At 27.9% G+C, this 13,527-nt stretch overlaps 2 protein-coding genes across 2 annotated transcripts; one reads left to right on the top strand and one right to left on the bottom strand.

The window, feature by feature from the left end:
- Positions 1-1,471: 1,471 nt before the first annotated feature.
- On the top strand, positions 1,472-7,231 carry LOC100161612 (GTP-binding protein SAR1b). The gene is made up of 5 exons (XM_008189117.3): positions 1,472-1,777; positions 4,486-4,544; positions 4,989-5,108; positions 5,193-5,491; positions 6,837-7,231. Exons 2-5 carry the CDS (start codon positions 4,502-4,504, stop codon positions 6,951-6,953), a joined length of 579 nt encoding a protein of 192 aa, XP_008187339.1. The 5' UTR covers positions 1,472-1,777; positions 4,486-4,501; the 3' UTR covers positions 6,954-7,231.
- A 96-nt stretch (positions 7,232-7,327) lies between these two features.
- On the bottom strand, positions 7,328-12,971 carry LOC100572019 (protein dimmed-like). The gene is made up of 3 exons (XM_003247396.4): positions 12,556-12,971; positions 8,810-9,287; positions 7,328-7,608 (listed from the first exon to the last, which is right to left on the bottom strand). The coding sequence occupies exons 2-3, from the start codon at positions 9,235-9,237 to the stop codon at positions 7,347-7,349; spliced, it is 690 nt and encodes a 229-aa protein (XP_003247444.1). The 5' UTR covers positions 9,238-9,287; positions 12,556-12,971; the 3' UTR covers positions 7,328-7,346.
- Positions 12,972-13,527: the final 556 nt, after the last annotated feature.

The following is a 13,527-nucleotide window of genomic DNA, read 5'->3' as shown; positions in this document are numbered from 1 at the left end:
TTTTAGATTTACCGAATTCGTTCTTAATTTTTCATTTATTTTTTAAAATTATTATGTTGTTTTTTATATATTATATTAGCATTATTTTTATTGGTATTATAAATCCGATCTCGACAAGAAGATGAATAGCAAAATGCACTGTTTCTCAAGTATAAGTAACGCCTATGAGTTCTAATATTTATAATTACAATGATTCGATAACCATAGCCCATAGGTAGTCTTAGGATTTGAAATTTGAAAGGAATTTAGTCTCGAACAAATGTTAAATATAATATGACGAGCATGTGGGCTTTCTGACGGTAAATTATTTAACTAAAACCTGGTTTTGAATAAAAATGGATTATCGAAACCATTTAAGTGCACCTATTATTCTATAAATAATTTTAACTATCCGCGTTAAGTAATATTAACGCAAGTAAAACAGAATTCAACTACAACTTCACCTTTAGCAACACTACGACTGGCAGCACATCTTAATATTATTGGCTGACAGAATATCACTTCACTTAGCGCACTAAATACTGTGTTGGCAGCTATTTTAAGTCGAGGAAAACCTAATGGAGTTACCTAATTGAAAACATTACTTTACTTTAAACGCTATATAAAAAACTTGACTTAAAAACTTACTGGATACAATTATTAAAACAATTCACAATTTCACTGTGAAAATATTACAATATAAATAAACTAATTCTACTCGATTAAACATTTACTCAGTGTATAGACACATTCGTCGTTAACAATAAACAATATAACAATATACCGCTATAATAATAATATTTTTAGCCAGCACAGTATTCTAGTGGTATTAATATATTACACGTCATATTATGTATGTTTATCTAGGTACTAGCCAACACAGTATAATATAAATGTTATATACGACATAGAGTTTATACATAATAATAATATATAACGTCATTTAAGTATAATGTACAAAATAGTTAAAACAATAAAAAAAAAATTGAGACACTCCTCAAAAAGCAAGGCTTGCAGTGCTTTGGGTGGGTGAGTTAGAAAACATTTAACAATGTTATAAGTCGTCGATCATCATTCAAATTGAAAGCTGGGTGCTATGTTACTACACTTCTGATTTTTTACTTATTTGCGTCCTGTGCTCCTGATTTAAGACACGCGAATGCGACTATACACTGTAAAGGTAAAAATCGGTTATGTAGATATATGTATGTCTCAGTAGAGTTCAGTAAATAAACCTGTATAGAACTTGTAGATATATTTCTCCGTTATGAGTATTTTAAGATGTACAAACAATTTACAATTTTAATTTAACTAGTCTTGTCATCTTGGTATAATACCCGTGGAGCAGTAGGCCGAAGCGACAGTAGACCGCCTGAGTCTAAACAGGTAATCCAAAGAGGTTCGTTATTTCGATAATCGTTGCCAGTCACCGATGGCTCTGTGACACATTGGAACCCCTTCTCCTACTTCCACACCCTATCAATGTTTTAATCACTTTATTTTGCACGTCAAGTCATCGTTTATATTTTTATTTTGCTCATAGACCAAGACTATAGATTTTATTTATCATTAATTTAGTTTAGGTATATTGTGTACATAATATAAAATATCTGTTGACTGTTTTTCTGTCACGACACAAAATTAGTGACTTGGTAACGTCGCTCTCTTCACTTTTTGCAAAACAGACGCTCAGTAAGAATCGAATCGCGGCCAATAATAATTATTACGACATCAAAAATACCAATGAACGACACAAAGTTGTGACATTGATTTACTGTACATTAAACTATATTTTAAGGTATGTAAACCTACTTATTTTAGAAACCAAGTTTTATCATCATTTGATTGGTTATATAACGTTTTTAGTTTGGGTTGATCCAAACGTATTGTTTAGGGCTTAGCGTCTGCATTATATTGGACGAATTGGTACTCATACATTTTATTAATATTGCGTTTCAATTTAACTGTCTTTGTAATGAATTATTGTGCAAAAGTCAATAATAATTTTTTAATGACGTCATTAAATTATTGGAACTTGCATTTTACAGTTCTTGCTCAAATAATTTTAAGTAGGTACTTATCTAACATTTCTCAAAAAAAAAAAGACAAATTATAGACATCTCGCAGGGACTATAATATAACAATAGGTTAATATATATTTATAGAGCACTTTCTTTGCTCGGTGTACCTCACTACCTCTGGAGTTTTCTATTACTGGTATCAATTTTAAAACAACGGAAAGTCATAATCATGGTTTTTTTAAATCTAAAATCTAAATAAAATATTTTTTTAAATGCGTTTAAAATAAGTATCTTTATAGTTTTTTCAAAATTCATGAAACAAATTTAAAAAAAACTTGGGTACCTTGTAAATAATATAATATAGGTAATCATCATATTCACCTAACATTCAAATATCAAACCTTAATAGGTACTCAATATTACACATTTTAACCATTGAAATAAATTATAAAAATATATTTATCATGTTATCTATGTTATAATTTATGGTTTCGCAAATCTAATATAGTTGCTAAAATAAATACATTATTAATAAGTTTATGTACCTAGGGTTTTTATGTCAAAATTTTATTTTTTGAAACATAATATTACATCAATTAAAAGATATACCTATTGTAAAATAATAAATAAATAGGTATGTTAATACCTAGCTTATGGTACCAATAAATTTAATAGTAATTAATTTTAATTTTAAATGCTTAATATAAAAATATTGTTGGCTCTGGTGTATGTGCAATTTTAAAATCAATATAGAATAGCATAATTACTTATAATTATTAACTTTAAATTTAAGCATTAGATTTTTAAAATATTGTGGTCTTAAAATACTAAAAATACATAAACGTATGTTACCTATGTCTACGGAATAATCAGAAAAATGTCCAATTACAACTAAATATAATTCAAATAATACAATACAATAAAATTAAGAAAACCAATTATACCAATAATTTATAGTGTCTAATATCTATACAGTAAACTTTATATAAAGCATATGAAGGTAGTCATTTCATTCAAATTTAATTTAGGTTTTAAAAATTGTCATCAGAATTTTAGTTCTAGTATTAATAGGTTTTTATATTCTGAAATATAACAGTTACCTAAATGTAAAATTTAATTTGAATGTATAAGTAGACATTGTCTTAATTAAGTAGGTGATACACTATTCAATTAATGCAAAGTACAATATACCTAATATAGAACGTAAATTTTTATGAACCACTCATCAATTAAAAGTACTTTGTTGTCATCAGTGATGGTTAAAATTGTATTTGCATAGGTATCTAATATTTAATAATAATTGATAAAAGTGTAGTTGCAGCCTTGTAGGTGCTTAAATATGCTATAACTTAATCTTTTTGTTATAGTTATTTATAGAAATAGCCATTGAATTTACTCCCATTTTTCTTTATTTCTAGGAGCTAATAATAGTCTTTAGCTTGCTCATATCCACAAAAAAAAAAATGTTTGAAGTCTATTACTATCTTTTAATTAAATTTTGGGTGGAATTTTAATATTATAAATACAAACTATGAATTTAAGATACATACATTTTATTTTTATTTTCCAATTATCCATACAATAAGACCATACTTAATGATTATTTTATTTGATGTATCTTATGAGGTAGGTATACTAATATGTCATTTATATTTTACAATAAATCTCCTACCTCTGACATAGTGGTATTGTATAATACCAGTTTCTACGCTAACCTACCTAATAGTGTACTTGTCCTTGATGAACACTGTATTATTTTGTGTATGATATAAACATGAATAATTTTATATTTTTTATTTTATTGACTCTTTAAGAGGTTAGTAAATATTACAAACATCAAAACTGGCCATGAAGATTTTTCAAAAAGAGTTAACAATTTACGCTAGTTATTTTTCATTGATATGTCTACCAATGTATTTGTTAAAATTATATATTGAAAAATTAATTCATACATTTTTATTTAAATATGTTTGTCTTTTCTTTTTGTTATATAATACATTATACATCATTATTATCTTTGATATGCAATTGATAATAAAAAATAAAATACCAAACATAATTAAAGCTATCTAACTGTAGATTGAACATCAATTTAAAATATAATACATTTTTTCATAACATTTCCTTATACACTTTATGTACCTACAGTATTATATGTTTGCAAATTTAAAATTAGTTATTTTAACATACCTTGTTTGAAGTAGTTACCTATATCTGATTTTATACATTTATATTTGTATAGATTCATTAAACCTATTATTTTCATTTTTGTTAAAAAAGACATTATATATTTTATGTATTTAGTCTATAAAGTAACAGTTAATATTAATTGATTAGGAGTTCACATAGTCATATATTTTTAAAACTGCGTATTAATATGTTATAACTTATTACATATTATTATCAATTACTCATCTTACTTATCTTAGATAAAACATTAAAAAATATTTACACACCTAATGTGATTATCTATTTTATGTTACAGATAATTTCATTAGAAAATGTTTCTTTGGGATTGGGTTACCGGCGTCCTGGGATATTTAGGTGAGTAATATTATTATTCATTGTTTGTTATGTAATTATTAATTAGGTAATGAGAATGTATTAATATTTTAAATTGACTCAAATATAGGTATTTAATTTATATTTATGTGTACCTATATGATTTCAATAGTTCATTAATTTATTATATGATATTATATTGATAATATATTAGTATACGATCAAATTTTGTTATTTTTCTATTATCACTGAATAATATGATTACAAAATAAATCACATATATTATCCACAAATTCGCTAAACTAGACCGGTTTAAAATTATCCTACATTATCCTACACCGGGATAATGAACCATGTAAACAGTATGGTCCAAACATCCCGGTGCATTATTTTTCACACCGGTTTCATCTAACGATTTGTAGTATGTATGTTAATATTATTTTTACATTAGAAGATTGAATCAATTATAATGTTATGATTTTATAGGGTTGTGGAAAAAATCAGGAAAGTTACTATTCCTTGGTTTAGATAATGCTGGAAAAACTACTCTATTACATATGTTGAAAGATGATCGTTTGGCACAGCACACTCCAACATTGCATCCAAGTATGAAACTGTTGTAAATATATAATTTATAAGTTTAATATTTTTGTACTTTGGTAATTTAAAATTTGATTATTTATTTTATAGCATCTGAAGAATTATCTGTTGGAAACATAAAATTCACAACATTTGATTTGGGTGGCCATTCTCAAGCAAGAAAAGTATGGAAAGATTATTTCCCTGCTGTAGATGCAATTGTATTTTTGGTAGATGCTTGTGACAAATCTAGAATTATGGAAAGTAAAAATGAATTAGATTCATTATTGCTTGATGAATCTCTATCTAACTGCCCCGTACTCGTCCTTGGTAACAAAATTGATAGACAAGGTGCTTTGAATGAAACAGAATTAAGAACTTATTTTGCATTGAACCAAACAACTGGAAAAGTATGTAAAACATGATATTATATATATACAACAAACCTATTAATACGTTCACGACCCTGTGATATATTGGAGTGACTTACAATAGACCACTGAAAATATAATAATAAAGAGTACCAATACTAACGGTATCTAATGGCTTATATTTGAACCAACTATTAAAATCAATACCTCAGAAATCACTTAAAATAAACAAGTCTATAAATCCCATTTGAAATACATATTGGCCATGTCTCATATATTATGTGACTACGGTCTAAGCAAAGATTCACCCTTGTCACTTAAACTAATGTAGGCGTGAACGTGTTATTAATTTTGTAACCTTTTATTATTGTATTTATGGATATGAATTGTTTTCAAAAACCAAACTATCAGTAATTGTATCATGTTATTTGTATATAAGAATATGTTTAATGTGTAAATTATTTATTAGCTAGACTACTTTTATTTACTTCTCAAAATCTATATTTTAGTACTTATATAGTTTTAATCACCCCCGACCCTTGTAAATTATAAAGAACTGTAGATATAAACTTATCACTAACAATTAATAGTATGTCAATGCATTATTCATTTTCTCTGTCCGTCCCACGCACAATGTAGCAAATTTTCATTCAGCAGAACCAATATTGTGTTGATACCTTTAATATAGGAGTAAATTGATCTATTATCAATCTTAAAGTTATGAACATTATCTGTGTTTGTATGTTGGTTTTTTACCATATTCATATTTTTCTGTGATATATGAGCATTTTTAATTTGTTGTATTTGATGTAATCAAAGTTGCATAAAAATTGAAATATTGTAAAAAATCCAATGAATGCAAACTGATAGAAAAAAATCAAGAGTGTGCATCCTTATTACATCCTTGTAATAATAATAGGATTAATTAGAATTCAACTAATAAGATATTTAATATAAATTACATAATATATAGTTATTAATTATTAACTCAAAAATATGATTTTTTTTTCGTATTTATATAGTTTGTACTCATAAAATAGTATTTTTGTACTCCTAAATAAACAATGACATAAAAAGTTAAAATTTAAATATAACATCAAAAACTAAATGATTTAAAAGTTTTGCCGGTACATTATTTAGGAAGTTGAAAAATTATCTTGTATAAGTAGTAGAATAATATAGTGAAAGGCATTTTACTCAATATTTAAAATTAAATCTATTTTAGGTTGTTTATTTATTATGTAATAATTAATGCAGTACTATATGCAAAGGCTATACAATAGCTGGTTGTGTTACTTTGTTACTTTACTGATCACTGTTTAATACTGTTTAGTATAAAAATTGTTTAATTTCATATTAACTAATATTGATTATTTAATTTTAGGCTAGAGTACCCAGATCAGATCTTCCAGGTCGTCCTTTAGAAGTGTTCATGTGTTCTGTATTGAAACGTCATGGTTATGGAGAAGGGTTCAGATGGCTGGCACAATATATTGATTAATGTTTATAATATATATATATAAATATATTTATATATATTAAAAAAAATATATATTTTAATTTTTAAATTCATTCTTTTTTTACTGTTTTCTCTACCAGTAAGGTATACAATTTAATGTAACATGGCTAAACTTCCAATCAAATAATTTTGTATAAACAAAATTTCAGTTTTTATGTTGATAATTTTACTGAAGTAACACTTTTTTTTTGTCTTGTACCACATATTATTTTTTATTTAGGTGTGCAGTAATGAAAAAAATAAAAATTAATTGTATTTAATTGCTTTTTCATTATTATTTTTATTATATTATAGACAAAATAAAGAAATATTTGTTTTTGACTAGAAAACATTTTCTGTGTAAAAAAAATTGACAATTGAGTAATAAATTATATTTTATTTATGAGCTTGATCCAGTAAGTTGCATAATGCTGATATATAACTTTGAGCCATTTGTAACGTTTCATATTTTGATAATTTGTGTTCGTCTTCTATGGACGTTGGTATAGCTTCACGGAGTCTATCAAATGCTTCATTCAAGCCATTCATGCGTCGACGTTCCCTCGCATTAGCCGCTAAACGCCTCTTTCTTGCCACTGTAGGCGATATGGACTCTTTGCTGTTAGGCTTTGTCGATACATAGTCATTTGACGATTGTCTATTATTAAAAAAAAAAAAGGTACAATGAATAAGTATTATAGACAAAACTAATATTTTATGTTTGTTAGCTGCGTAGCGCCTATGTAGAAATATACAATATTATGGTTATAAATTATCATATACCTAATTAATTACATAAACCACATCAAAACTAAAGACATTTTAATTTTACTTTTAAAAAAATAGTAGTCTTGTTGGCTTATTCGGAATTTCAAATGTCCACTATTAATTTTGTATGAGTAATCTGGTTATAAGTGTTGCAAATAATTTATAAATTTAATCCTGTATTCTGTCACAATGACTAATGAGCCCATTATAATTAGCGTTGTATGACACTTGGTACTATGGTAAAAGGTTAAGGCTGTTAATTGTTATTAGGAAACATATTGTAGAATACATAAATACGAGCAGCAAACGTTTTGCAATAGAAAAATAATCGCGAAGATTCTGATTTTTTAAGTATTTTTTTATTTAATGTAAAGAATAAACTTGATTTTTGAAAGAGTAACAATTTTAATGGTGGTGTCTGGCAACAAATTGAATACAATTTTTCATTTTAGTGGAGTAAAAAATATGTAGGACGTAGGTACTAATCGAAATAATTAGGAGAAAGAAATATTTACGCTAGACTAGATTTTGTTACTTTGTTGTAGGTACCTAATTTAAAAATATTAATTATAGAAGCTTAAAATATTCAACTTTAACTTAAATTATTATTGGGTATACACAACTAATTTTTAGCAATTTTTGGGCATTTGAATTTTTTTAACTTTATAACATTTTTTTTTCAATAATTGTTGATAGGAAAATGTTTCTGAGATTAAAAAGCATGAAAATTTAATATACATTTTCCTCCTAAATTGATCTTATAGCAATTTAAAAATATTTATGCATAATTTTTTTATTTACCTTTGAAATTCAAATTTTGATGAATTTGATACGATAAATACCAATTTTTAATTAAACCATTTTAGTTTTTATGTTGAAATTCAAAAAAATATTCATCGTAAAGACTTGAAACTTTCACCATCATTACGTACGCCTACATGGCTATACATATTACTATTTTCTACATAATATGATGAAAATTTCAAAATAAATAAAATTGTTATTTTTGATTATTCAATATTTAATTACGTCCAAATTTTAACATAAAATAACTATACTTGATAGGTACCTAGTTATATAGGTTTAGGTACCTGAAATAGGAACGATTCCATCGGTCGCTGTGCCGGGATGTCAGTGGCTGCAGTAACTGAAGATGACCGGTGAAGGAGCATTCGTCGACCAGCGGTGCAGGTAGTCGATGGGTCGATGGCGGTGGCGAGCTACCGCAGCTCGCAGTGGCGTCCCAGCAGCCGCGGTCCGCGGAATCGTCGAGGAACGCTCGCTGCCCGTTATTGAACCCCTCGGACGACGAACCGTCCGACGAGTGTTGCCACTGCCAGTACGCGCCGTGCCGCGACGGTGATTCGATCCGCTTTCCGTCGGAATTTCCCAGCCCGACGCATCCGTAGTCGGCCGACCCAACAGCGAGATGGTGCCCCTGGTGCGCTTCGAATGGCTGCAGGTGGTGCTGCTGGTGTTGCTGCTCATGCTGGTGATGACGATACTGAACCATATCCATCGTTAGCTGGTCTATTCGACGACCACCATTCGTCACTATATTGTATATACCTACATATAAATTATAATTTAAGATTTCATTTTTTAATGAACGGACCGTTATAATTGTGCTGTCCTGCTCTTGCTAGATGCTAATTTGATTAAAATTAAAAAATATATACTAATTTATGCACAAGTCACAGACACGCAGGAATCAATGAAACCGGGTGTAGCTAAACTCCATCATACGAGAGAAATATGCCAATACTATAATAATACGCGCCCGACACATTCTGCAGAAGTTGCAATTAGACCACTTTTTATCGTAATATCCTATTTTAGGATGTTTTCTCTTAACGCCGGTAATATTAAAATTAAAGTTTTAGAAGATTAGAAATTGATTTGTATAGAGATTAGTTGCTTTTGCAAAAGTTGTTTAAATTATGCATTACATACGAGAGACGAGAATACCTTAAAAATGGAATTCTGATAAACCACTTCGGCTCACCTCTTATAGAATAAAATTACATTTCTGAATATTTTTTTTTGTCAATATCAATCACACCATTACCAAAATTTGAAAGCTAGTTTGAAAATTCTAACCAAAATCCATTCCTCTTAAAAATCTAAAATACATAATAGGCACATGAATATCAAAATTAAGTAAATTTATACTAGTGAAACTATAACACTTCGAATTTTGGATATTTTTGTTTTGCAAAATGTAATTTACTGCTACCCAAGACTTTCTACTTTTCTGTGTAGACTTAAATAGACTAGTTTTGAAATTCACTCGACAATCTAACCACTACAAAAATCATGAACGAGTAGGCTGTAAGGCGTAAGTGTGTAACAGGAAGACCTAACAAAAAAAAAAAAAAAACGTATGGCAATAATTGTGAAAATGACATGGTCACTAAATAATTTTAGAAATATACCCATTTCAGAAAATTCCCAAAAATAATATTTTGAAATAAGTTATTAGGTACGTTCTAAGTTAATTGATTCAAAAAAATATAAAAATTCTAAAAAATAAACTACTTGACTTAGATAAAAGATTTTACCATAAAAATTTTTCCTATCCCTAAAATAACAAAATTACATAAAAGGCACATGTAACACGAACTTCCGTCACTTTAGCAGTAAAACTTGGAAATTTGAATATTTTTGTTTCGCAAAAATTTAATTTACTGCTCCCTTAAACTTTCTAAAGTAGTTTTGAAATTCACTTGACAATTCATCCACCAAGAAAATAATGAACGAGAAACTACACATTAAAATGGCCTCTCACTCGATAGAAAAAAATTAATATTTTAGAAAAATTGTTTTTCTCAATATAGCACTTTATAATATAAAATTTATATATAAAGTTCATTTACATTAATTTGCAAGACCTATCTGGAAACGATCACGACACTCCTTCCTATTAGATAGTGATGGATTAAATAAACGGTCGTTTGGTCGGCAATTGCCGATGAGGCATCTCTCCTAATTTGGCCTACCTATCTAAATCATATAAGTAGTATATTTTTTCAAACCAAAAAATAAATACGTCATTCAGTCATTGCAAACTGCAATGACTTTTTTCCATTGTTGGGTTAGGTTAGATTAATAAAAACAATAATTTCATAAGTACAAAGTATATTATACTGATACATCTTGTACGAGGCCCTTTTTTGAAATTGCTGACCTTATTCGAACCCTTCAATCCGTCACTGCGTCTATACATTCGTAAAAATGTGTAATAGAGTAAGCTTATTGAAAAACATAGATAAGAAATATAAAATATTATATTTATACATCTATTATCTATCTACCGGCTACACCTCTTAGTTTATATAGATAGCTACTCTTATCCTTACATTATATCATATCCATTAATGGTAGGTTCCTAAATTCATAAATTGAAGAATATCGTTAGCCAATTTAATAACCATATAAATTATAATGCAGCTTTTAGCTTACTGGCTTACTAACAAGTAGCAATATCAATAAATAAGAATATACAATAGGTAGGTACTTATGAGATATTCTATATCAATTATCACAGTATTAATATACTTATCGTTTAGCCATTAAGATTATGTAATTTTTTGCGTGTTGACAAGTTGTAATCAGGTACATTAGTACCTATATATACATATTTGTAAGATTTCACGCGTTTCTTTTCAAATATTCACCTAATTAAATAGTTTATAATATATACTATGTACCTACTATGTACCTACTATATAGCACAATAGCACATATACTAAATACTTACCTATATATTTATTAAAATTATTAAAATGTTTATACTTTATACTAATAGGATAATGAATTTGGAAGATTTTGGGATTATGGTGATTTGAAAATTTTAGTAATTAATATTAATCCATCAAAATTTAAAGTTTGTAAAAGTGGTCAAATTATTATAAACACTAGATCTAATTAATAAATTATATTACATATTATATTTTAGATTGTTTTAAAATCATTTTTAATGACTATTATCCATTAGCATAAACACATTAATTAATAACTTATTAATTAATGCAAGGGTGGCGCTACACTGGGACAAGGGTGGGCAAGTACTCCCCCCCCCAATATTTGATTTTGGCCCTCCATTCTCCCTCCCCCCTATAATTTAATTTTGACATTTTTAATCTAGTCTGAAAATACATTTAAATGCATTTTAAATTGAGCATTAGAGCATTTTAGTAATTTGTTAACAATCAATGATTAAATTAGATAAATAATGATATTTTATGTATAAAATAGTAATGATTACCTCAAACTTCAAAGAGTTTTTAGACTTGAGTTATATTATATTAATGTTGGTGTTATTTTCAAATTAAATATGCGTTTTTTGCACATTTAGAAATAAAAATACTCAATGAAGTTAATACTAACTGCGTACTATCTAAAATCTCATGCATTAAAAAATAAAAGTTATGTATTTTTACTTACAAATAAAAGAAAATGGAGGAAATGTTAAGTCTTACTCTAATACATTTGTGAAAATAATATAATATAGTAGGTATATTTTTTGATTATTTATTTAGAAATATAACATATTATACCCAAATCAATTTTAGCAATACTTTCCTGAAAATATGGTATACACTAATTAATCGAGTAGCTCCAAAACTAACTAATCGATTTGAATTCAAAGTTGACGATTGTAGAAAAAGTCAGTGTAATGCAGATTTACATTTGAGATTAGTATATATACAGACGTAAAAATCGATCAGAAAAATAGAAACAATAAGACGTGCGTATAGGTATTAATAATTCAATTGACTATATTATATTGAAGTAAAAAAATATGTCATTATAATATTATATAGGTCGTATTTACCTGTTGACAAAGTCGCGGGCGGTGTTTAACTCGTATGTGTGTTACTATATTATGCAAGTCAGCGGTATATATTTATTATTCATGTAAATATATAATCACGACAGTAGAACACGTGTGTATATGTGTACGATAAATCCACAGGTAGATATATAAACAAAAGTAAATTATTTAATATAAAAGTGTGGAAAAAACGCGCGGGCGAAATACAATCGGAGACGGACACCGACGGCACTGTGTATCGTTATTACTATTATTATTATTATTGGGCACTTAGGCAGACGGCACGGCAGTTGACGGCACGAGCCCCAAACACTCATTGACGCGGAAGCGCGTGCCGGCAGACGGCATATGGTCATCAGCTACGCGCGTGTATAGGTAACGATGATAATAATAATAATGGTATCGTATATATAATAGATAGATCTTCTATCTTGTTACAACGCGCGCGCGGTCATTATATTATATTATTCGTTATACGATTCCATTCGCTGGTTTCGTTTCGAGTTTTTTATTCCATCCCCACATCACCCCCCCCCCCCCCCAAGGAGTAACAAAGCCTGCACCTATCCGCACGCGCGACTTGCAGCCCGACTCCGACATCATCCCCCGGAACAATAATTTTCAACGGTCTTATAAGTTATAACAACGTGAGTATACGTAGGTAATTTAATTAATATACCTACATAATATTATCAATTTGCAAATAATAAATATATTAAGTAACTTATTTACTTATCAAAGTTACAATAAATTGAGACTTTTCTTCTAATGTTCAAAATTGTATGATTATTGTCTTGACCAAAAACCAAGATGCTGGGTAACTAATAATACAATACAATTTTTATTATTATTATTATTTATTATATTCTTCTATTATATGAATTCGTAAAAAGTTTTACTTTTATCGTACAATACGTGGAGCAAGGAGGGTCACAATGATATCGTTAACGATATGATATTTGGTTAACGGCT

The sequence above is a fragment of the Acyrthosiphon pisum genome, chromosome A1 (assembly GCF_005508785.2).
Source record: "Acyrthosiphon pisum isolate AL4f chromosome A1, pea_aphid_22Mar2018_4r6ur, whole genome shotgun sequence".
Lineage (NCBI taxonomy): Eukaryota > Metazoa > Arthropoda > Insecta > Hemiptera > Aphididae > Acyrthosiphon > Acyrthosiphon pisum.
This window is presented reverse-complemented; position numbering and strand designations above follow the sequence as displayed.